Source organism: Corvus cornix, chromosome 6 (genome assembly GCF_000738735.6).
Source record: "Corvus cornix cornix isolate S_Up_H32 chromosome 6, ASM73873v5, whole genome shotgun sequence".
In the NCBI taxonomy this organism is placed as follows: domain Eukaryota; kingdom Metazoa; phylum Chordata; class Aves; order Passeriformes; family Corvidae; genus Corvus; species Corvus cornix.
In genome coordinates this window covers 16,655,651-16,681,429 of record NC_046336.1, presented here as the reverse complement: position 1 = coordinate 16,681,429, position 25,779 = coordinate 16,655,651, and the positions used below count along the sequence as shown (strand labels likewise).

General features: G+C 35.1%; 1 protein-coding gene across 4 annotated transcripts in view; it reads left to right on the top strand.

Moving 5' to 3' along the window:
- The window catches only part of PCGF5 (polycomb group ring finger 5), a 65,930-nt gene extending 40,918 nt beyond the window's left edge, over positions 1 to 25,012 (top strand). For 3 of the 4 annotated variants that reach the window (XM_039553555.1, XM_039553556.1, XM_039553557.1), the window contains 8 exons: positions 820 to 916; positions 5,443 to 5,498; positions 5,618 to 5,677; positions 8,836 to 8,984; positions 10,105 to 10,203; positions 11,249 to 11,338; positions 13,228 to 13,287; positions 15,468 to 25,012. In XM_039553555.1, the coding sequence (XP_039409489.1) occupies positions 820 to 916; positions 5,443 to 5,498; positions 5,618 to 5,677; positions 8,836 to 8,984; positions 10,105 to 10,203; positions 11,249 to 11,338; positions 13,228 to 13,287; positions 15,468 to 15,515 (659 nt within the window). In that variant the 3' untranslated portion in view covers positions 15,516 to 25,012. The remainder of the gene's footprint in view (positions 1 to 819; positions 917 to 5,442; positions 5,499 to 5,617; positions 5,678 to 8,835; positions 8,985 to 10,104; positions 10,204 to 11,248; positions 11,339 to 13,227; positions 13,288 to 15,467) is intronic. The other variant, XM_039553558.1, reaches the window with a different exon arrangement.
- The last annotated feature ends 767 nt before the right edge of the window (positions 25,013 to 25,779 follow it).

Genomic DNA, 25,779 nt, shown 5'->3' with positions numbered 1-25,779 from the left:
TAGAGTGTATCTCTGTCCAGAGCATTGTGGTGCAGTAATAATAGCAGGCATATTTGTTCTCATCATCTTGGCTTCCATTTTCTTATTAATGACATTAAAATCTAGAGTCTGTAATTAATCATTTGGAAGCAACAGTAGTGTAGCACCTTGTTTAGTTTACTTTCAGTTCATTGGTTTTTAAATTCACATTGGTTTTGGTTTGGGTTTGTTGATACTTGCCATGGTCATGATCCTGGTTTTTCATTGAAAGATTCAAATATTAAGTGTTGATTCAAATATTACATTTTGTCATTGCTTTGGAAAGCACTGTGTCAAAAGGGAAACACTTTGAACCTGCGTACAATTTCTGTGAACTTTTCTCTTACAATGAGTACTTGAACCAGTATTTTCAGCTGCAAGCAACACCACTGGAACAGAAGTGATGTATGTAAGTCCTTTTCAGATCAGCTGAGGTGATGGTGGGCTCTGCTGGGCTGAAGCTCCCCAGCACACGCTCTCTGAGAGAACCTGTTCTTTAAGGTGGTACAGGCTATGGGCTTCACATGTTACGATTCTGGGAGAGTTCTAAGTAGCAAAAATATCTCATCATTTAAAGCAGTGCTTGTCCAACCTGTGCTGCTGACCTTGGTGTCTCAGCGTAGCAGAACTAACTAAGGTTTCGAGGAACAAGATAAGATTCATTGTAATTATTTACTTTAAGATAATACTCATTCACTTCTGATGCATGAAGTAGCTACCACGTATCATTAGGTTGTACTTGAGCAATATTATTTAGATCTTTTCAAGTTGTTTTTTCCTTTTTTTTCCCCCTTCTCTTAGTTTGTAAGACTTGTATCGTTCAGCACTTTGAAGACAGCAATGACTGTCCCAGGTGTGGCAACCAAGTGCATGAGACCAATCCACTAGAAATGTTAAGGTAAGATGCTATTTCACAATATTTGCTGAAATGAAAGAACAACAGAAAAAGAAAAAATCTTAACATCTTTATCCTATAAGGGAATTAATTGTTTTGTTTATTTTTATAATGCATGTATTAACTGTTCTAAGCCATGTAGGTTATCATCTTCTCAGCTCCCACTGAAGTCTAAACTGAGTTTTTTCAGATGTAATAAAAGGAGGAAACATAAGGGAAAGACAAAGAGTGATTATATTGTACAAGTCTAAAAAAAAAGCATTTTAATGTTTCTATTAAGCAAATAAATGAACCAGATACCTTTTATTCTTTACATGAAATTAAATGCTAGTGTTTCTTTTTTCAAATTATTTAGGGCATTCCAAACCACATGGCAAATTTTTTCTTCTTAGAACAATATAGAAAAAGAATCATGCAAAAACCAATGTTTTTCAGGGCATAGGTCTGCCAGTCTGATTGAAATCTGCTGTGAAATTAATGTAAAGACATTAATGAAAATTTTTTTTACATTATAAATACCCTTTCTTGAGATTTTTCTTTATATCACAGTAACACATCTTTTCAAAAACAATTATTTTTCCTGAAATTCTGGATTCACTTTTAGTGATGTTATGTTGAAAGAAAAGATGATAGACATCTCGTAAGATAGAGAAATCAAGAAATGTCATCATAAGTGGAAGAACTTCATGTTTTCCTAGAGTGATGAAGGCACTCCTTGCCCTCACTCCCAACTCTACCTCCACCCCATCCCCCAGTATTATTATTTTGTAATACTGTTGTGAACTTACGAGGACTTAAATTAATGTAAAAATATAAATTTACATCTGGAATTTACTAGGCTTGGTATTATTTCCTGGTGCCATTGTTTTTGTTACAATTTTTCATACATTGCTTTGATTTTTGACTGATCCGTGTGTGCACAACCATTCCCATACTTCAGTTATATACAAAGAGGGAAACTGAGAGAGATTGAATTCAGCAACTGGAAAGGGTGTGATTGGCCTAAGTCTTTATCATCTGAATGTTTTTTGGAAGGAGAGGGCTGAGCAGGCTTATGTAGGTGTTTACCGTAAGTATTTTTCTGGTTTCCTGTCAGTTTTTGAGGTGCTGTGTGAGTCATAACAGAACATGCTATAGGCTACTAATAAGCTGAAAACAAAAGCATTTAGAAATATTTCTTTTATTCTGGTGGGACCACTTCACATGAGATGAAAGATGCATTTTCTGAAACATGTAGTAGATGTTTAGTAAACAAATAATGTCCTTTGAGCAGGAAATTATAGATGGGTGAGGAAAGTTGAGAGCACAAGCCCCAAATGTGGGAAGAGGTATTTTCTATGCAATTATTTCCTGAAATTCCTTTTTGAGTCATTTGGTCTCTTTGCCAAGAAACTGCATATAGTTAGTAGTTTCCTGGTTGTATTTTATGGACCAACTTTAAACATTTGCTAAACTAATAATCAGAAGAGCACATGAGCAGTGCAATGGAATTATCTTTCCTGGCTGTTGCCTGCATAACTTTATACAAGTCTTACACTCTGACCATAGAGATCAGCCTTTAATACAAGTCTTGCACTCTGACCATAGAGATCATTGCTAAAGAATGCAGTCATTTTCTGAGAAATCGTGCTGAACACCACATAGTAGTAACTAAGATCTCTCAGATAAGCTTTATAAAGTACTTCTAAACCCAGTTCTGAGTAACTTCATAACTATGTGAGCTTTTTACATGTATCTCGTAGTTGGCTGCACTTAGGGTCTGTTGTAACTACCAGACTAAGTCTGAAATTCAGTAAGCCTCAAATTCAACATTGAGCTCTAAAATGAAAATGTAGGAAGAGTGTTAAGTTTTAAGAATTCCCTTTACTGATTTAGCAGAATTCTGCAGCATCAGTACTCAATAGGGTCTGTGTTGACAATGTCACGAAGGCAGACTTCTTTTTCTCTTGCTAGCGTACTCCTGTGCATGCAAGTTTTCCTGAGCAATAGTCTTAGTTTGGTTCCCATTTGCTGATGATTATCAGAGAGTATTGATCTTATAACTCATTCAGTATTATAGAAGAGGTGAAAAAAGAAACTATACTAAGCTGACAGAAATGCTTGGTTCTTCTTTCTCTACATTCTGGTTTGGAGATTTGGAAGATGGTTGGAAGATGTCGGAGTGGAAAGAGGTGTCTCTAAAATATCAATCTTGTTTCAGCATTAACAGGAAGTATCATATTAAATGACTGAGACCACCTTTTTCAAGTAGTTTCATTTTGGAATGGGTTTGATGTGAGTCAAATACAAATCTTTATGTCAGACTGCTCACATATGTGGATTATGGGAACACTGTAAGATGCATCTGAAATTGAGAATCTTGTAAAAATTTCATTTTTCCCTAACATTTTATTTTCCCTGGACTTAAAGATCAGATAGGGCTTTTTTTTTCTGCCCTTTGTCAGAGTATTGATCAGTATTTATCCTCTGTAAAGAAAAAAAAGGGGTTTTTGTTTAGTTTTTGAAAGAAAATAAAGTCATTGACTAGAGTGGGAAGCCAGTTCTTGCTTCTAGCACTGTAACTTTGCGAAGTATACTGGATTTTTTTGCTATTTTAGCATTACCAGTGACTTCTGTTCTGGGCCACTGAAGGTAAATTAGAAAGGGCTAAGTGGGAATTTTCAAAAATAATTGAAGGAAAACCAGCATGTATTATACCATCCTGAGGAAAAGAGGGATTTTTAATTAAGGCAGTGATGTTCTTTTTTGAAGTCCTTATTTAGTTTCTTTTAATGAGTAAATTATGAAGGTTGGAGCTTTCTGACAGTGTGAAATGAATTCCATTTCTAAGACATGTTCCCAAGTTCCCAGTGCTCTGTGTGGGAACCTCACAGAAAGCAGTACCCTGTAGTTACCTTAGATACTGACAGAGGAGACTACGAGATGCACCATCTGGTACGCTGATGACCTAACAGATGACCTATGTTGTCATCTATTAGAAATCAAGCACTCAGATATCTTACAATTTTAATTTCCTTCTTACCTCTGAGAAAGTGCTCGTTATGTTGCTTTGTTTTATGGGAGGTGTGTTTCACTTGCTGGATTTTGTTGTTGTCATCCCCTTAAGAAGAAGCAATTAAGAATGGATTGTGGTTGTAGCTTAAACATGAATATTCTTAGGGTATGATTGTATCTACTGATGGATTCCACAGGGAACTAGTCTCAGAACTTGATGGTTAGGTGATGGGTCTAATTTTGTACTTTTTGTACAAGTGCAAATTCTGTAAAGAGACCCTTGAATACTCCTGTATTTATTCTAAGATAATTTTTATCAATTTATATGGATTTTAGGCATTCCTCAACAATAAAAACATTCAGTCTTACTCCTACTTTGCCCCTGTTGGTAAACAAATGACAGAACAGCTATGTTTTTTTAAACAGGCTTATTGTGTATTATTAATACCATGTACACGGGTGTATTTGCAAATATATATGTAAAAAAATAGATTGTTATTGAGGTGAAAAAATCAGGCAATTAAAAATATGCCAGATTCTGACTGAATGTCAAGGTACTTAATTTCTCTGTATTATTTATTATTTTATTTTGTCATGAGTTTTTGTTTAGGCTGTGGGCAGTGGGAGTTTCTGCTGACAAGAGATGACATAAAGGGCAAAGGAGAGGAAGGAAAAGGAAACAGAATGAAAGACAGAGGAAACTGAAGGACAAGAGACCAGGAGAGGAAGTAGAACTAGAAAGCAGATGATAAACTAAATGGATAGAAGAGTTGGTTAAATTCAGAGAAAAGGAAAGAAAAATATTTTAGCTTCAGCAACAAAAGGGTCACTTCACTGTGCCCACTGGAAGGGACTGTAGTAACTAGTTTTGGCACTAATAGCAGGGTATCAGAAGACATACCTGCGCTGTGTACTGTCTTCTGGTGTACCAACTCATGGCAGATTCAAATAGTTCAAATTAATTACACTGGGTACTGAGAACTGTCAAGTCAGAGCAGCATGGATGCTCTGTGGTCTTCTTTATCCTGCCAAGACTGGTTTGTCTGTGGTGTGGTAAGTAGGGAATGGTCTGTTCAGTTTGTCGTAACAGGCTTATTACCAAAGCACTTCAGCACTTAATATGATAATGGAGTTTATAATTTTCATGGTTACTAGTCATGAACTGGACCTTAAAATTGGATACTACTCTTCCAGTCTGTTTGTTTTAGTAACACTATTGTTTGCATGCAATACAAATTCAAAAAATAAAAATTTTTGAGTATAATGTTTTTTCTCTTTTGTTTCATTCTTCTCTTTATATATTAAAAAATAAATGCCTTAGTTATTTCTATGATAAATCCATTTAGGAGGTGGTTGAGATAAGCTTTAATGTATGTTGTCTCTCAAGCTAAAATCAGTTGACTTTGACAGGATTTATTATTTACCAGAAAAATGAAACTCATTTCATTATTCAAATGTGTTTTTCATTTAAACACTAAAAATACTGTAAATGCTGGTTTCTATTTAATGTGAAATGTATTTTTTCCTTCTGAAAGGCTGGATAACACCTTAGAGGAAATTATATTTAAGTTGGTGCCTGGACTTCGAGAACGTAAGTTTCTCATTTGGTTTTGGGAGCTGTTTGGGTTGGCGGAGGGAATATGGCTGTTTCTGATTATATACCTGATATTGATTTAAAAATTCACATTACTGTTCTTTGATGTTAACTAGAGGAACTGCAGAGAGAGATCGAGTTTTGGAAGAAAAACAAACCTCAAGAAAATGGACAAGGTGATGATTTTTTCCCTCTTCTATATGTTAAGTAACACTGCTTATTAAGACTGGTTTCTTCACTCACACAAGTACATTTTGTTTTTACTGGATTCAAAGCTACTACAGAAAACCTGTAGTGACTGTGCAAATGTGGTATGAGCCTCTGTATACTGCTGCTTATCTATTAACCAGTTGGCTAACAAACACTAGCTGTTTTACCATCATTTTTATTTGCATTACCCTAGGCTCTCACTTGCAATGCTCCCACAATTGTCCAGCTGAATTTTTAATTTTCTTAATACAGCAAGATACAGATTTTTTTTTCACACAGTTTTTACAGATTACTTTCTGTTACCAAATTTGACCATCTGTTAAGTAGGAGGTTGTCAAGAATTAGTTATGACAAGTAGTAAAACAGTTTTCCACACATGCTAAATAATTGTTTTATATAGATTCCACAATGCTTTTTTGTTTGTTTGTTTCTTTTTGGTTGGTTGGTTGTTGGTTTGTTTTGTTTCATTTTTTGTAGTTGACCCATGAACTTTGAAACGCAGTATTGAGGTGCTAAGTGAGGACTACATCCAGCTGGTTTTATGCCCCTTTAGTTTGACATCAGGTTTTTAATACTGTAGCCTGTTTGATTTGATTTTAAAGAACTTTTGAAAGACTCTGCTAAGTTAAAAAAATAGCTATTTTCAGTAAAGGGTAACTGTCAAGTAAACATCTTGTAATATTCTTCTGCACTCATTTCTTTATAATGTCTTCTTTTCAACTTTGTAACATTTCATTTTCTTTCTCACAAGTTTTGTTGATTTGCATTTGGCATCCATTGTAAGGGACAATGTTATTTTCTCCATTATATAAATAAATTAAAAACTGCAGAACAGTTAAGATTAAATTATGTTATTTGACTACAGTATACTATGTAGTGCATACCTGTTCAGTTTTAAAAATACTTAGAATATTTTTTTGTGAGATATAGACATTTCTTGACTGTTTAGAAAATGGTATTCTGCTATATACATAGAAAGAATTAACAGATAATTTGTGAATTTGTAGAATGTACTTTTCACCAACTTACTTTTCTGGTTCTTACCTTCCTCTCCTGATTTAATGGTAAACCTTATGGAGATGAGTTAATAAGGATAGTGAGATCTTGGATTATTTTTTAATGAGAGGAAAGCTCTAACTCACCAAATACACTTCTTAGTAGCTACAGATGTATCCAACTCCATTAGTGACTGTATCCTGGGGCTATGGAACTTTGTCTCTATAAACCATTCAAAAGTCATGACAACTCATTGAGTCAAAATATGAGCACTTAAGCTATTTTCTGCCATAAACAAGCATTTAGAATCTTGCCTGGGAAGAAATTATTTGCTGAGAGTAATTTCAGTTAGAAGAGACTGTTTCAGTGGTCAGTACCATGCCCTGCAATCACATTGCCCCTGTAGTTCAAGAGTCTGTCAGTTATGTCCTGTGCCACAGGTCACAGCACAGTTCCCAACCCAAGCATCTAAGATCTGTAAAAAAATCCCAGGACTTAAAATTTTTACATACCAGAAGGAAAAAATCCCCAAACAATAAAGCATATCTCAGGCATTGGTGACTCCAGGAGGAGAGTGGTTGCCAGAAAGAGTTGACAGATGAAACATACCATGGTGCAGAGAAAAAATACTCATTGGTACTCTCCAGCCTGAACTGAACAAATGCTTGTGACAGGTAGACTGCACCTGCTGAATTAATAGAGTTTGCTTCCTGGACTTTCAGAAAAAAAAAAAAGGCAAAAAAATCTAGTTTGATACTGTAAATTCTGTTCATAGGAAGATGATAGGAACAAAATGTATGTATGATACAAATTCAACTAAATGCATCAGTAGGGACTTGGGGACAAGTCTTTTATAATTACTGAAAACTTAAAAACTGTAAGAGAGAAAAGTAATGAATATACCTTAAAACTCATCTAGAATATGTAAACTGACAAAGGGAACTAATTACTGTGTCAAGAAACTTAGTCATGGCTTGGTATTTATTAAAGTTTACATTCTATTTTCTCATCTGAACTCTTCTAAATTCCTTTAGAAGTCTTGTAAGTGTAGGAAAGCAGCAGAACTTGATCTGAAAGTTTTTTTAAAAATGTGAAAGCAGCTTATTCCAGTTAATTGTGATAGTGTTTTATTCCAACAGAGAGCAGCCTTTGTTTTAAATCAAAATGAGTAAGTGGGGGATACAGGAAAAAACCACATGTATACAATAAGATTATTGTATACTGTATTCTAAATCTGTGAAACTTATTCCATTTTATGGTTGTTATTTACATACATTGCAGCCTTATCTAGATGTACTTGCTAGTCTTAGCATTTGAGTGCTCAACTTTGCTAAGCCTTGCTAAACTGTACGAGATGCTTCCTTTTCCAAAGGGTTTTAAACAAGGAACCAATAGAACATGTTAACAGCATGAGTGAAAGGGGGTAACACATTATATGCGATTATGTAATTTATATAAGCTCTGCTAAAAAATTCACAGAGCTTTCCTCTTTTCTTTGTATTTTTTGGTTTTAAGGGGGAATAAGTAAATATATGGCTATATAGCTGTAAAATCCTTCTGGGGAGAAACACCTGGAGTTCTTACAGTGGCATTACTTAGATCAGGTCAAAAGTGGATGAAATCTAAGCTTTAATTTACCTCATGATTACATTACAGGAACTTGTCTTCCCTGGATTATTGTGACAGACAGTTAATAGGAATTGATTCACTGTGTTACTTTGATATACAAATGTTGGGATTGGTTATTCCATTGTTTATTTTAAAACATTATGTTTGTCAGTGAACTGCCACATCTTACACTAGGTTTATGTGTCTGAGAGATCCTGATGCATGCACAGTTGCAGGGTTTTAATTATTGGACATATCAGATGTAGACAGCCATACCCAATATAGTCCACTGACTAATTTTCTGTTCCATAGAAATCTGTTGCTTGCATATTGCATTAAAATTTCGGTAGTAAAAATTTGTTTTCAAAGATTTTTAAATTGGTCAGTTTAAGAATGCACTGAGTTAGAATTGTGTAAATTTAATGTGAAGAAAAAGTATGGCTCATAAAATGCCTTTTTTCTCAAATATGTGATTTTTAATTACTTTATACTTAAATAATATGATCTTTGTATTTTACAGATGGAAGTCCAAAAGCTGATAAACCCAAAGTAGATGAGGAGTGTGATGAAAATGAAGAAGATAAAGACTATCACAGGAGTGACCCACAGATTGCAATCTGCCTCGACTGTTTACGCAACAATGGGCAGTCAGGAGATAATGTCGTCAAAGTGAGTAGCAAACAAACAGTGCTGTAGTTATTGATGACAGAATAGCATCTTACAGGAACCAAATGATTTTATAACCATTAAAAATAAACTTTAATGTGGTGACCTGTTCCCACTCCACACTTATTTTGTCCTTCTGTTAGAGGCATTTCAGTGTATCTTTGATATTTTGTAAAAAATACAGTTCTGTACAGAAATCCATCTGTGACAGTGGAATTTTTTTTGTGTCTGGGTTACAGTTTTGTGGTCTACAGCCTTGATGGTATATAAGTGCATTACACAACAGATTACAGCATACCATAGAGGTACTTATGAAGGTAGCTGTAGGTGAGCTGCCTCACACCTTCAGGATCACTGTCTTAATGTGCCAGAATGAACCTGCTTATCAAATGTGTTGTGCACTGAATGACTGGGATCCAGATTTTCTGAGCTGTAGACCTGACTCTGGTATGTTGTCTATGGCCTTGGGGAGGTCACTTCAGTCTGCAAAACGTGTAGAGTAATACCTGCCAATTGCTGTTTTAAGAATTAGGGATATTTGGGTTCTGTTCCTGAAGGGGATTACCTAACAGACTGAGTCTAGAAAAAAGTCTTTAGAAAATCTTTAGAAATCACCTTAGATTTTAATAACATTTTATTAAATTGCAAATAGCAGAATAATAAGAAAAATATATTTAAGAACTTTTCTAATGAAACTACTTATATTTTCTGTGTATTATGTTACATGTGTAACTTTGGAGGTTCTTAACTCTTCTAAGGAATGCAACATTTGTTTGACCCCCAGCATAACTAACACAAACACATTGATTATTTAAGTTCTTCTGGGGGTTTTGGTGGTTTTGGTGGTAGTTGGGTTTTGGTTTTTTTCTTTCCTCCCTTTTGTATCTTTTAGAAATGTCTTTAGAACCAGAGACGGGTCAAATGAACTTGCTTGTCATCTTTTAAATTTTGAAAACAAGTGAACAAAAAGGAACCTATGGTGTCATTATGAATTAGAAGAGAGTGCAGTAAAACTGGTTACTGATTGAAAAAAGTATCAGTTACAGCTGTTCTTGCCCTAAAGATTGCTCACATTTTCCAGAATTTCTAACATGTCTTTTCTGATTTGTTGCTGTTGCTGTAGGGTTTAATGAAGAAATTTATCCGCTGTTCTACTCGAGTGACCGTGGGAACTATCAAAAAGTTTCTCAGCTTAAAATTAAAACTTCCAAGTTCCTATGAGGTACATTTGAAAGAAAGATGCTTGTATTTTATTTCCCTGCAACATAATACATTTCTGTGAAATTCAACCATGTTTAAACCCACTTCCCCTTTTTCCAGGGATACAGGAATTTAGACTGAAGCCAGACTATTTCTTTAGCCTGTTCTCTTACAGGAGCCAAAGGCTCCATGAAGGGCAGGTTGCCTTTAGCACAAGCAGCAGGGTAGGCCAGATTCAGTCAGGGGTAGGGCTGAGTTAGGTTTGGTGCACAGGTTTATAGCTATACACAGGAGTTTGTTACAGTGTCATGACATGCTGACCAGCCTTTTTGGTGTTATTTGGTTTTTAATCTATCTGGTACCTTAATGCCTTGTGTTACAAAGAATCTGCTTACTTCAAAATTTTGACTTTTTTTTTCTGTCTAAAAACCAGAAAACATAGCTCTAGTAATGAAAATATTGACAAACATTTGCAGTGGCAGGCACTAGTAAGATGCTATAATACAGTTTAAACTGGAAATTTTTCACAGTAAGATCATTTTTTTTCCTGTCTTTTGCTTTCAGTTAATGAATCTGTGTACTTTGAAGTGCATTTTTCTTATAATTTATAATTATTTTTAAACTAATTTTTAAAAATTTCTTTATAATCTATTTTTTTAAATGAAAATTACAGTACTTCTGGTTTGTATCTTTGGGTTTGAAAGAGCACTGGCATAGCAAGATGGCCTTCAAAATACAGCACAAGGCTTTCTCTTCAAACAGATACTGTGTAGTGTAGCTAAATATAGGGAATGTTGTCTGCTGATTTCATACCTTGGTAGCAGACTTTCTTCTCTCCACACTTCAAATAAAAACACAAAAGTGAAAAAATACCAGTTGAATACCAGTGCAAAAAATAGCATATTGTCAGCATATTGTATTCATCCAGGTTTGATATACATGTCTGATGGAATTGTTGTATAGTGATAGGAGTGGAGAGATTAACTCTGGAGAGTCACTTAGCAGTTCATTTAGACATTAAAATTCTGCATCCCTTTGTCTTACTGTTTGTTCTGTTATATTTTAAGCTGGATGTACTATGCAACGGAGAAATCATGGGGAAGGATCATACTATGGAATTCATCTATATGACAAGATGGAGACTAAGAGGCGAAAACGTAAATGCTGTTACATTATTGATAAATGATGTTTTGGTATATTCATTATAGAGACTATACATGCTTTCACATCTTAGGCCAGAATATATTCCATGACCCTTCCAAAAAAACCCTATTTAAAAATGCATTTTGCATGTTTTCTGAATTTCTTATGTAAAACCCTATGGGTGAAACCCTGCAGCACATATATTGTGTAGATTCTGAAACTTCAAAATAACAGATATAAAATGTGTACGTGCAAGTTCTCCTCAGAGTTTTAAGTCAAGTAATTGAAAACCCAAGCCCTTGTTCTTTTTCAGCAAATTTGCTTTTGGTGGCCTTTTGAGTTACAGTAGTTGGGGAATCTGCATCCAGCAGTTCTTCAGTAAGAACCTGTTTTATTCAGTCAATAAACTGAAAGTGACACTGAAAAATTACTGGTGAAATCTAATTGTTTTATTACTGTTTCTCTTAATACCATCTATTCTTTTTAGATACATTGTGTAACAATAACATTCAGATAACAGCCAGATGGGTTTTCCTTGCTGCATCCATATATTTTAGAATTGCAGTATTTAACTTTTTAAAAGCCTTTTTTTTTCAGGACTGATACTCAGTATGATTTAGTATTGCCTTGTATATTTAATTTTTTTTTTGTTAGAAGTCATATCCTCTCTTCTTCTCTTTCTTTTATACATTTGTTTGTGTGTGCCTGTTGATTGTTCTTCACTTTTTATTGCTTTGTAGCATATGCAAGTTTGTCTATCGTTACTATTGGAGCCTAAATTGGAGTGCAGCTAAGGTTAAGCATTTAACATACTTTAATGTGCTGATCTGAAGAAAATTCCAAATTTCCTCTATTCTTTTTTGTTATAAGCTTCCTGGTGCTCAGAATAAAAAGCACTGGGACACAGACAGAGAAGACAGAGGATTAAACACACTAGAGTTAACAATTCACAAGTTTCCTAAAGTTTTACCTTAATCTGAAGCTGGAGGGAGAAGGATAGATTTTGATAGGAACTAGGGAGGTCAGTGTATATAGGCAAGTATTCATTAAATTTGAAAGTAATATTGCTCTGAAATTTGGTGATTGCTGAAACCCCAATACTGTGCAAGTAAGGGAGCTTTAACTAGAATTTTTTCCAATACTGCCTTGAAACCACTGGATGTTTGTTTGGTTTGCCATCTTGTATTTTTGTTAGCATTGGCTGCACTAGTAGGAAGTGTTGAGGCAACAATTTCAGTGATAATGGATTTTTTTCATGGCATTTCATCCTGCAGCCTTTGCCTACAAATAGACTTTTGGCAGCTGCATGAAATTGGAAGCAACAGTAACTATGATCTTGACAAAAAGATAGTACTGGTGAAAATTTTTCAAAAATCTCAGAACTATAGTTTTTAACATTTAGTGAATGCAAGAGCTGACAGCTCCTGGTTAAGTTTGTAAGTTGTGTTTATATACATACAGCATAGCCAGGTATGTGTTCATCTTCTCTTTTACGTAGTTCTAAATCACTCCCCTGAAGTCAGAGATGAGTAAAACCTCTAAAAATTTCATTGTGCTGGTAATAAATCCAGTAATATCTAGGCTTGTATGATTTTGTTCACCTCAATGAAATTGCAATACTAATTAATTAACAGTCTCCTCTTCCAAATGAAGATCAAGTGAATCCATTAGCTTCATCTTTGGTACTATTGGCCATGAGCTTTTACTGGCATAGCTGTGGACCTTATATGAGGTAGACAAGTAAAGGGAAAAATGTTATTCATTAAACAAATCTTTCCTGTTTTCAAACAAATTGATTGTAACCTTTACATTTAAAAATTTTTTTAAAAAATCAATAAATGGTAAATGTGTATGTCCAGCTGTGGATGCCTCTTATCTGATCAGAAAATCATCTCCTTCGCAGTTTCGGTGTCAGAACTGCTCATCTTCGCAAGTCTGCTCACAGGATGGCACTTTTTATCAGGTAAGAGGCACTCACGACTGTACATATTACAGTCATTAAGGTCCTGTCAGCACCTCCATTGTAATTCAACTTGTGGAATTTTTATAATTCCTCACTACAAAGTGCTAAAACTCTGTGAGCAAGGCCTGAGCATTTTCATTCCTGCAGCACAAACTTTATTTGAAGGGCTTAGGGTTTCTCTTATTTTACATTAGGCTGGTTTTTGTTTGTGGTTTTTTTGAGTGATATCATTCTATAGGTTGATATCCATATCAGCCTCAAAGGATTATCTTCCTCTTCCTATCTCATTCCTCTAACTAAGCAGCATTGGCAAGGGATCAAAACTGAAGAGTGTGAATTAAAAGAGGCTACACTGGTTTCATCTCTTTATGGGAATTCATATGTTCTTTTTAATGGAGTAAACAAATGTTAGATTTTTCTAAACTGTTCCTTTCACATTTTTAAAATTAGTAATGGAATAATCTCTAGAAGCAAAGCCTCCAGAACCTGCAAACTAAAGCTGATTTCTAAGTTTCACTGACCCATCTGGTTCCCAATACTATTTGAAACAGTATTTCAGTTTCCTCATTGGGAATTTTGATTTGAACTGATTTCTGAAAGTTACTTTGCAAGTTTGAAATACTGTTTTTGTCTAGAGTAAAAAATTAGAGCTAGTGATAGAGGGTCTCTCCCCACTAGTGATGGAAGTGAACTACTGCACTCATGCCTCCTTCAATAATTAGAATTGCCTCAGCATAGTACATTTTATTCGTACAGTTTTGTGATTTTTTTTGCTAAACCACTGAGACTCACTGGTTTACTTGGCAGTTTCAGTGTGGTGATTGCTCTGTCTCTGCCTGTGTGCACTTCCAATTAGATCTGCACTCTTCTAGAGACAATTTACATACTCAAAGTGAAAACCATGTGAAATAGCATTTAAATAATATGGTAGTTGTATCCTGTGCAAAGAAAAAATTAATCAGAGACCAAGTAATTTGTGATACTGCAGATGCATGTTTGTTAATTGCACATGCAGACTACACACAGTGCTCTCTGTCTTCTCTCCTAAGCACTCCTGATACTGTGAACACCTCTGGGTTTACCTTGTGATTTCTCTGCACTCCAGTTTGTAAATCCCCTGCAAGTGTGATCACATTTCGTTCCGGTGATATTTCACCACCGTGTCATGGAAAGTTTATTAACCCCCTAGGTCTCTGGAGCTATATCTTTGTTTCTTCATCTCTGTTGCATTTGAAGGATGCAGCAAAATATTTCTGGTTTTAATGATAGCTGCTGTAATAATTCTTTTTATTTCCAAATTTGCAATTAAAAAAAAACCTTAAATTGCCTTTGTTTCTCTGTCTGGGGGCAGAGAGATATTTAAGGCCATACAGCTGCTGAGTCAATGAGATTTGCCAGGGTTTTATGCTATAGAAAATATCCTATAGGCTAATGAAGTTAAGAGGAAAACTTGAGACTAAATGAAATGCTGACAGACTGAAAAATAAGAGATTGTGTAAAACAACAGTTTGAGCAAGAAGCACCCAGATATTCTGCAGCCCTTTTGGGAAACCCATCCACTTTTGCCTTCCATTCCACAACAGTTTTGTCCAATTTAAGGATCCAAGAAGCTGATTTGCCTTTTTTTTTTTTTCTCTCAGTAGGAATTAATTTAAATTTATCACTAAATCTGAGGCTAAGGAGTTTGGATTTGAGGGAGAAGGTAGCCCTCATCTCTCAGAAAACCAGCTGACAGCAATATGACCTTTTTTTATAGTTTAGCTGTGGAACCTCTGTATATAAATTTCAAAGTACATCACCTGTAAATATACTTTGATTTAGAAAGTATAAAATGTCAAGATTGCTTTTTATAAAACACAGCAACACAGAAATAAGACTTGTTTGAGCACTCCCAAGTATAAATGTAAAAAACCATAAATATTGAAACATATAAAAGCAGATACAGAAATTGTGTATCAGTGACAAATACCTAATAGATTTTTGAAGTACAGGGATGGATTTAACTGTTACAATGTATGGGATTATTTCATATAAATTGTCGTATACATCTGTCTTAGAGATAAGGTCTGGCTATTCTTAAAGTAGTCTTTAATTGCATTTTCTTTGTATTGTTTATGAATCATGTCTTCATGTTTTCTTGTCTGTTTTTGTTGTTGTTTTTCCCTTGCTTTTGTTTTCAGTCTTATCCTATGGTACTTCAGTATCGACCTAGAATTGACTTCGGTTAGACCAAAGGGCCAGATCCCACTGAGATGAATCCTGCACTATTTGTTTACCCATCGACAGATTGCACAATGAATGGATGTGCCTGGATTGGGGGGACACAGCCAGAATTTCAGCATGCAAATAAGGACATTGTCTTTCTTAAAATTGTCAGTTGCATCTCTGTTGTTTCTATTAGAGCAAGCCAAGTGCCATTCTGCTACTGAAATGTGCATAAGATATTTGTGTATCTTAAGAGTGTGCTGCAAATCATAGCCAAAATCATGAAGTGTACAGTCAAGACTCAAAAACTATGGAATATTTTTGCTTGCGTGTTAGAAAATTTTTCTGGTCCTAATATTGATTACACTAGCAAAATGGCAGAGTGCTCATTCATGTGGTGTTGCAGTTTCACACACTTAACTATTTTACTGAATATTGTTGTTTAAATCATAGAGTACTGTACAAATAACTAAGGATTATACCTTGACAATATTTTGTATAGAAAATATATTTAGAAAAGTGGTGATTGGGCCACTACCTTTTCCTTGATAAGGTTCTCATGGGTCCAGGTATAGCTCACTCATGAGTGTGCAACAGTCCTTTTGCAGTGAATGAAGATTAATTACACTGAACAAGAGATGTAGAACATGATAATTCAAAATAGTAATTTTAAATCTTCTAAATTGCTAATATTGCTTAAAAGCATTGCAGCCTTTCTGATTGCACTTTCTGATGGTTTCCCTAAAGTTTGGAATATGGGATACTAGCTATTTTTGGAAAACTGGCTTCTGGTCAGATTACATTTCTTCTAATACAACCTCCATAACAATGAATCTAAAATAATATAAATGTATATGGAACAAATAAATTCCACTACAAAATTATGACCAAGGCAAAATTTTACATAATTATTACTTTTCATAGTAAACATTTCCTTTTAAGATTGAATAGAGGTCTATAATATGCTAAGACAAAAATAATATATAGCTTTAATTACATACTGTATCTCTTGTGACTATCTGGAGTTTAGAATTCATTACAGAAATTTTCATTAGTTAAAGTAATGTCATAAAGCTGTTTCCATAAAATTAGAGGTAATGCAATACTGAAGATAAGCAGTCTGACCAAAATAATTGTTCAGGTCATCTTTTTTTTCGTAAGACCTGGTAGTGCTGGATAAAAAGTGATTGTTGCCTTAAGTATTGCAAGCATAATGGTTCTATTATGGGATGCTGGGGTTTTTGGTAATGTTGCAGGGAGCATAGCAATGCGTATGTTTTCTGTCTTCCGTTGTCTTTGCCTAAAAGTCAGTTGAGTTTTTCTGATCAGATTCTCTGGAGATACTTATAGTTCAGTCTCATTACGTAATTTCTATTTAGTACATGCCTGCTAGTGTTGTAGATATCTATTTACTTTCTTTATGCCTTTTGCATACAGCAGAAAGGAATCAAATCAATTTTTCACAAGCTGCTGTAGAGTGAACTGATCATTCTTAGATAGACAAAGTGAAAATTCTTTCTTGGGATCAAATATAAAAGATAGATGCAAGGCTGTAATTCATTTGTAAGTTTATGTTCATGTACAATAGTATGTTCTTAGGAGGAATAAGCATGTTGTGGATTAAATCTGGCCCCTTTCGTGTTGTTAGGAGTTCTAACATTGATGACTCGAGGAATCCCATGTAGTTGGGTTGAATTCTACCACTGCACTCCAAAGCCCGTATGACACGCAGAAATCAAGATGCTGTCGGTAGCAGTCTGTTTAGGAGCCCTGCCATTGCAGGTCAAGGTTGCACATATTGTGCAGATGCCAGTGGAACTGGGGAAGAAAAACGTTTAGGAAGAAGCTGCTGCCCCTTTCTGCAGGCACAGCATGCTGGCCGATACAGGCACTGGTTTGCCCAGAAACGAGCAGGGGTGCACGTGCTGGCTGCAGGGAGCAGACATCCTTCTGCCCACCCAGTCTGTGATGCGCTACTTGACAGAAGGAAGATACTCCCGGTAGGGAGGGCCCTTCTCTGCAGAGTCTCTAGGGAAAAAATAGATTCTTTGTATATATAGAGGTCCTCCTCACGGAGCAGCTTGGAAGAGCAGAGCATGCTTTCTGATTGAAAAATCATTCTTCTCTTTAGTATATACAGTTGTTTTGTACAGTAGAAATAGGACATTATTTGTAAATATTTACATGCACATACAAATTACACCTTACAGTTTTTATATATTTCACGTGTTTTTATACCAGAATTTTCACTGTAGATTTGCTTGACATAAAATACCTGTTTCAGTTTATCACAAAACTAATGCTAGGATGCTTAAGGATAATTTCTGCCTGGTTCAGGGCACAATTTTTTTCTCAACAATTGTGTTTGCTGTTTTTACAAATTTGAACAGACTTGTTTTAAAAAGACAGCAACATGTAAGTTTTAATCCATCCACCCAACAGGACCCTTGGAACAGCACTATTTTGCATTGGCTTTGGAATTGCAACTAATAGAAGCTTTCTTTGACTGTTTGATAACTTCCTGTATTCATAATTTAGAGAACCGTGAATTTTCACAATCAGAGTTGGACATTGCTTTCGACTCCTGGTATTTTCTTGATGCAAGTTAAAGCTAGATTACAGAAGGCAGATCTTCATTTTAAGCATGGAAAATACTGACAGATCTGAACCAACGTTCCCAGCTGCGAATGGTGGCATTAAATGCATATGAACTAACCACCTACACTTTATGCATTTCTGATTTGATGGCACGGTGCCTGAGTGCTGCTATAGTTTAATAGTTTTTGTAAAAGTGAAGTGCCAGTGAAATACATATCTTAACTGGGCAGCTTGTGTAACACAGGCATTGCCTTCTTTACAGGAAATTTCTCTCTCATATAGTACATATGTGCCATGTCTCTACAGATATGCATATTTAATTCATTTGTGCCAATTAAGAGTATCTGAGCACCATAGGAATATGATAATGCGTCTGCAGATTCCTGTGTGCCAAAGATGGGGTAAAGTGAAATGAGTACCTAAGCATTCCCTTCAGACTGCACCATATGCCATGCTAGAGCAGATGCCTGGATAGTCACACTTTCTGAGCATTTCCATGACAAAGTGTCACCACTGCATGCTTGTAAAGCATAGGAATATAAAATAAGTGTTGCTGCCACTGTGTTTCTATGACTTTCCCATATTAGCAGTATCTAACTGCAGAGGGACCTAAAAAATTCTGCACTACTACCTAACCTTGCTGTCTCTTATTTAGCACATTTGGTGCTGCTTGGGTTTTTTTCCCTAGAAGTGAAAAACTCATTAATGAAAATCATAAACAACCTTTTGTTGGGCATAGCTGGTTGCTGCATTTATCTGGTAACAAGCCGTAAGCTAGAATTTAGAAACAAGATCCTGCAATATCTCAAACAATATGGAATTAGATGATTAATCAAAAAATGTATCTTCCATGATGCATTACTACACTCCTGGTAGCTAAGGGCCTAGTCTTATGAAGGATTTTTTTTAATGAAATACCAAGTAAGATTGCTACAATGACTGAAGTGACTCATCACTATAGTAGGTATTGTTCACATGAAAGCTTTGGGGATTTGGGTCCTAGGAGTATGCAGTGCTAGTATATTGTGCATAGTCAGCTAGCTTGCACTTACACAGAAAAAAATTATAGAAGTATAATCTCTACTGAAAATGTTACACAATGTGAAGTGCCTGATTACTAATACAGAATACCTTTTAAGCCCATTATTTGCATTTGACAGGGTAATATTTGCATCTGTATTTTATCTGTGGTCTTAATATTTTCAGCAAGAATATATCATAAACATACTGTATTGAGAAGCTTTCATGAGTAAAAAGGATAAAAAGAAATGTGTTCTTTTAGATAATTTAAATTAAAACCACCCTATCTCAGTAGAAATTACATTAAAATAAGTACTTTTATGTTGAAAATGTTCCATTTTCTGCATGAGGAACCCTTTAATTCTGGATCTTGGTCTTTTTTTCTCCATAGGTTTCAGCAATTTGACTTGACTTTTCTGCTGTTATCACAAACAGTTCTAGTGTATCTGCAGGAGAAAAGAGATTGATCCTATTCCATTTAGATATAAGCTAGGCTCTTACTGCAGACAAAGTAGCGGTCCCGAGTTTCATCTCATCTCTCCCATGTATAGCTGTTATACATGACTTTGTGAGAGAAGTAAAAATTTTTCCTTCTCTGATGCTTTCTCAAATAACAAAACAGGCCATAGCATAGTCCTTTTAATTGAACTAATCACTGAGTTGTATTGTTTGTGGGTTTTTTTACATTTTCATATAACTGAAGACAAGGGGCATTTATTCACTCCCCCCAAAAAAATCATTCTTGAGAGGACTTGCAGCAAAAGGCATAGCATCCAGCTCAGCCAGATACTATGCCTGGTAGAAATACTAGAGAAAACAGGTAAGCTGTTCAAAACCAGTCTTAAGTCTCAAAATAAATAGACTGGGAATTGATTATAGAGGGGCTGCATAAAATACTGGTTAATAACATTCACTGATCAAAGTCAATTTTGTCCTGGAAAACTGCAAAGACAATTAAGATTTAACATCCTTATCCAAGAGTTTGGTCCAGTTTCTTCTCTTAATCTGGCAGATTTAAGGCATCTCTTTGCTTCCTACAAAAATGCATGTATCATGCTGCATATTCCCCTCTCATTTTACTTCATGCTTTGTTATCTTACTATTTTTCTCATTTAAAATATCTCAACAGGCACCCTCGCTCCTGTAATTAATTCTAAGTTCTTGCACATCTTTTGGCCATTCCTGTACCCCACCCCATTTCCTACCCGAAAGTCAAAACATTAGGACTTAAAAAGGTAAAATTGCACATGAGGTATCAGCTGACAGGTTTCATTAATCAGGCAGCTCTCATGGATTTCAGCAAAGTTTTCACAGTTCTGCATTTTCAATCCTTTGTAGCCAGTTTGAGCAAGGTCATGCTTCCACAAGGGTTTCAGCTGAAGGCACTTCTTTGAGGGGGGATTGTAGTCTACTGGAGTGTGTTCCAGGATGAATTCCAAGACACCCAAGGGATTGATTGACCTGAAGGAAATGTGAAAGCTTCCAACTGCACATTTACCTCTAATTTTGGCACATAGGGGTTGTCTGACCTTCAGACCTCAGCTGAAACATCCATTGCAGGAATGTCCTTCAAATGATGATCTTGTAATGTTAATATATTTTTCTTCATAAGAAGATCTACCTGTTGATTTTCTTTTCTACCTACTGTCTACACTGTCTGTAGGTCAGATTAAAACTTTAGATTCCAGAATAGGAAATTGATTAATTAATGAATTCCTGACAGATTCTTCCATCCAAGGCATGTGCCATAAATCTTTTGCATTCAGGTTGCTTTCCACTAAAGCTGAGTAAGGATGTTGTTTCATTCTCTAGTAAGCAATTTAGGTCTCTATAATTCTGGAGGAGCTTTATACATGAATAGAAATGTCCAGGTTATCTTTTGTATTTGCAGAAGGAGACCAAGTTCTGTAAGCTCTGGATGGAGGAGAAATTCTGGAATGAAAGATGTCTATAAGTGATAGTTTTTTGCTGTTACATTAATTTTAACCAAAAGTAGGCATTGGTTTGACTTTTCATGTTTTTCTGAACCATTAGGTACTTTTCTTTGAAGTAACTTCTACATGTATTTTTAGGAACTGTTTCTAACATGGTTGACAGTTGACAGGATGAGGTGAACAGAAGTAGCTACTGTGCATTTTCCTTTTTCCTCATGACAGTGAGTGTAAAGCGAAGTAAGAGTTGAGAGAAGGTTACTATACAATATACAAAGTGGCTGCACAGTAAAATGTTTTTGCTGCTACTTAGCATACTGAGGGTTTTATTACAAATGAAGTTGTAATGAAGATGTTTATTGTCAAAGTGCAAGTCACATATTTTATGATGTATTCTACTCTTAAAATTCAGTTTTGTATTATATTGAGTATAGTAGATATTGTTCCTGTTGTCTCCTGAATTTTGATGTGGTAAAATGAAACATGCTCCATTTTTACTGAAAAATGTCACATACTAGTTGATTTAAAATTAGTCTTTGTTGTCAGATATTTAGTTTGTTCATAAAAACTTAGTTTTTTTAAAAAATAAACTATTTTTATGGATAATCTGATTGCCTAATAGTTTTAAGGGACCTATTTAATACCAAAGGTAACGCCACCCAGAAACGGACTTGGAATATGACACTGACACTTTTCTGCAGTGCCTGAGGGGTCAAGAGGTACACCTGGAGTCAATCAAGCAGAACTGAACCAGTGGTAGTTGTCTGTGTCACCAAGCTAAAGGGTTAGGCACACCTTGCAGTTTCCAAAACAAATCAGAAAAGGAAAGAAACAACAGGAATATAGCATAAAGTTTGAGTTAACGGACATAGAGTAGCTCTGAGTCCTAGCTCACGTTCCTGAAGAAAAGCACAAAGGCTTGCATTTACTGATGTGTCTGCTATACCTGGCCTGTGAACTAACAAAAAACTCAGTATGCTGTCAATCCTGTAAACCTTCCAAAGCACAAAATAGTCACCAAGCTACTTTCGGGGTTTCTAGTTGTAGTTAGTGATATTTTGGAGGGTGGAAAGGACAGATTTGGAGGATAATGAGAAGATATTAAGTATGTTTTACAGATTTTTATAGCTATTTTTTTAGCAAATGGCATTGCTGTCCTTGACATAAGACCATTGATTAACAAGAAGTAATTATTTTACTTGTTCAGTATAAAACAGAGAGAATAAAAAAATCCAAATTATCTTGATTTCCTTTTCCAGGATAGTGATTAACTAAACTGGAAAGTAATAGGTCAATTTAATTATTTTGCTGGCTGAAAGATTTCATTCTAAATACTTACTGAACATTTTTTTTTTTCTCAATTAGAAGCTTCTTAGCATCAACATGAAGCAATGCATCATTTTTTCCCTTATTGCGGACTTAACTATTGAAAGGAAAGTATTTTGCATTTTTTTAATTAATGCGAAGCCTGAATTGTTGGATGTTCCAGGCTACTGAATAGATGATATAGTTACTCTCAATGGATTTTTTTGGGTGTTGGGGCCTAAGTGTCCTTATATAAGCTGTGATCCAAGTTAAAAGAAAGGAGCCTATGGTGAGCAGTAATAATGTTCTAATGCTTCCTTGCATTTGATCAATAGTTACCAGTTTTTAATAAAGCAGCCCTCACAGTACTTAGGAGCTCATAGAACACATTGTGATCTTAAGTTGCTAATTTGTTTTAAAATATAAAATGTTTTAAGCTTTTTGTCAAAAGTGATAACATCCTATTACAAATAAACCTTTTTGTGGTTGTAAAATTTAGCTTATAAATCATTCAAATTGAAGTGAAAAAAACACAGGTCATTGTTAATGACAGTCTATCCTACTATTAAGAATATATGTATTTTTGTAAAGGAAAAGCACTTGTAGATATTTAATCAGTCCAATATCTATCTATGTTAATGTTTTGGGAAAAAAAAAGAAAACAAAATGCTGCTTAGAGAGTCACTTACATATTTTTATTTTTTGTGCTCAAATGCATTTTCTGATGATTTATGGAACGTTTATTCTGTGTGAAGCTGTATAGTTAGTACAGCTGGGCTAAATGCATTTCTCACCTTAATCAGTTGTATCTGACTATGATAATATATTCTGTGTCCAATCAGAAAGCAATGGCAGAACACAGGCTGGTGGTGCTGTTTTTCATCTTCGATATTAGCTTCATCCTGCCTTATAACTTTTCTACTTCGTAATAAGTATAAAAAATGCTAACCATTTTTTGTGGTGCATGTGTTTCAAAGGACATTTCAGGGTATATCTGGTTGTTTAGTTGAATCTTACTATGCTTACTAACATTTTTATAAGATGACAGAATTTTACATAAGTATTTAACTAATAGTCCCCTAGATGAAAAAGTATGCAAGATTAGTCAAGTTTAATACTTATCGTCCTTCAAAGGAAACTGCTGCTGGGTATATGTGTGGAACATGATTGCATCACTAAAGTTTCTGAGAATTTGTACAAATACTATTTTTTAAATTCAGAATCATTCACTTCTTGTAATATTTTGCAGCTATTTGAAACCTTACTTTCAACTGTATTTTGATTCATCATAATGCATTAACACAGTTTCAGGGAAGAAAAAAAAAGAGTAAATAATTTTATCAGAGTAAAGAATGGCAACCATATTTGTTTGTAGTTATTAGTGTATAATCCAAAATCTCTTTGCTCATTTCAGTGGGATTCTACAGGGATCTACTCCATGGGTCTGATGCTCAGTTAAGTTCTTCAGCTTGACCTCAGTGGAGTGACTTTCCATAATTATCCTTGTAGCTGAGACTTGAAATGAGCCAGACTTCCCACTTCCTCACTTAATTTCCTTTCATGGGTGACTAATATTGTTTAAATTTACTCTTATCATATTAACCTTCTCGTAAGTAAGTTCTGCAATAATGAGTGTGTACACTAGCAGTAGAATTCATTGGTAGGAACTCAACTGAGTAAATACTTGTGTCCTTGACTAATTTGGGGAGAATTTGACTCAGATTATGAACACTTGAAATGGCATTCTCTCATTTACGTTCATGCTTCACAAAGATCTGCAGTTGATCAGGATTTGATGTGTTTTATTACATGAACATTGTCCATTTTTATAATTTTTGTTAAGAGCTAATTTCTGGAGGAATTCATTAGGGTCAACATCTCAGGGTCCACAAAGTAGCAGTTTAAAATCCATTTGATCTGAGTGCAATATCAGTACTGCAGGCTTGTATCTTTTGAAGAACCAAATATGTTGTGTTTTTAAGTACCTTAAAAAGCACTGTAAATTTCACCCAGTTCTACCAAAGGAATGTGGGGAGTTTTTTAATCTAGAATCTGAGTGTGGCCCTAAAAAAAATGAGACACTTATAACTGAATCAGCACTAGTGATCAATTTTACATTTAGGGAGGGGAAGTGCTGGTACTTGGGGGTTTTTTGGCAAAACCCCATGGTCGTGCCTGTTGATGTAGAGTGAAGCCTGTTCAAATCTGCATCAACATTTGTAAGTAAGATTTATTTTGAAACAACAGCTGGTGCAAACCCTGTAAATGGGCCTCTAGAATCTTGTGGATAAATGTATCAGGTATGTGATGATATTTCTAACAGTGAGCTACCTGTATGGCTCAGTACTGGTGATGTTAAATTACGTGTTTCATGCTAATGTCAAGAAGGTTTACAGCACCTTTATAGTGGTTGATAACAAATGACAATTTGGCTTGACCTGTATGCTGCAAGATGCCTCTAGCCCAGTTGGATTAATTTTATGAAAAATCTAGATGAGCAAGAAGTATAACTAATCTGCTTACTAGCACTGAATTGCTCCTTTCTCAAAGCAATAAATATATTCATGTTGTAACATCTGTTGTGCAGCCTACAATACGAGTTGTTTTGTTGCATTGTTTCTATATAATTTATTTTGTGCAATAAAAAAATCTCTGGTTTTATCTGACTTCTCTCTAGTTTGTAATAATATTTGAATTCAAACATTTGTTAGCTTTATATCTTAATTGTGCAAGCATATTGTCAACTCACAGAAATGCAAGTAGAAAACACTATGCAGTAATATTATGCATTATAGAAAAAACAGAAGGTACTCACAAGGCCTGATTTTGTTCTAGTTAATGTCATGGAGTGCTACCATTATTTTTCAAGGGTGCAGAGTTCTGCTTAACGTTAAAGTTGTTGGACTTGGCACCCCATTTGTGAAATATAACCGGGTGGGTTACAGTGTGACTGTGTGCTTGAGGCTTTTTTAAAAAAAAAAAATCCCATAGAGCTTCTGCAAGTTTATGTTTTAACCTAATTTCACTGCTTTTTGTTCTCTCCCTTTTTGATGTTTTTCTGAGTTAATATGGTTTCAGTAGTATTTATTATTCTATGCACTTACCTTTATTATATTGTTGAGTTGTTTTAACTCTAAGGTAGTGTAAAATAAATGTGCATGCAAATTGGAAGCTAGGGGATACCATTACAACTGAGCCCTTGGTGTGAAGTAATGTTATTCATACTATATACTGAGTTACTGCAAAGAAAAACAGCGGAGAGAGCCCTGTTATTCAAGAGAACTTGCACCTTTTGTCTGAGATGCTCCTACAAAACTGCAATACCACCACACGAGCTCTGAGATGTGGCTCAGATTTGGAAATAACAGAAAGGATTGCTGATTGAACTCAAATGATCTGAGACAAAGAACATTTTGTATCCTCTTGTAAAATC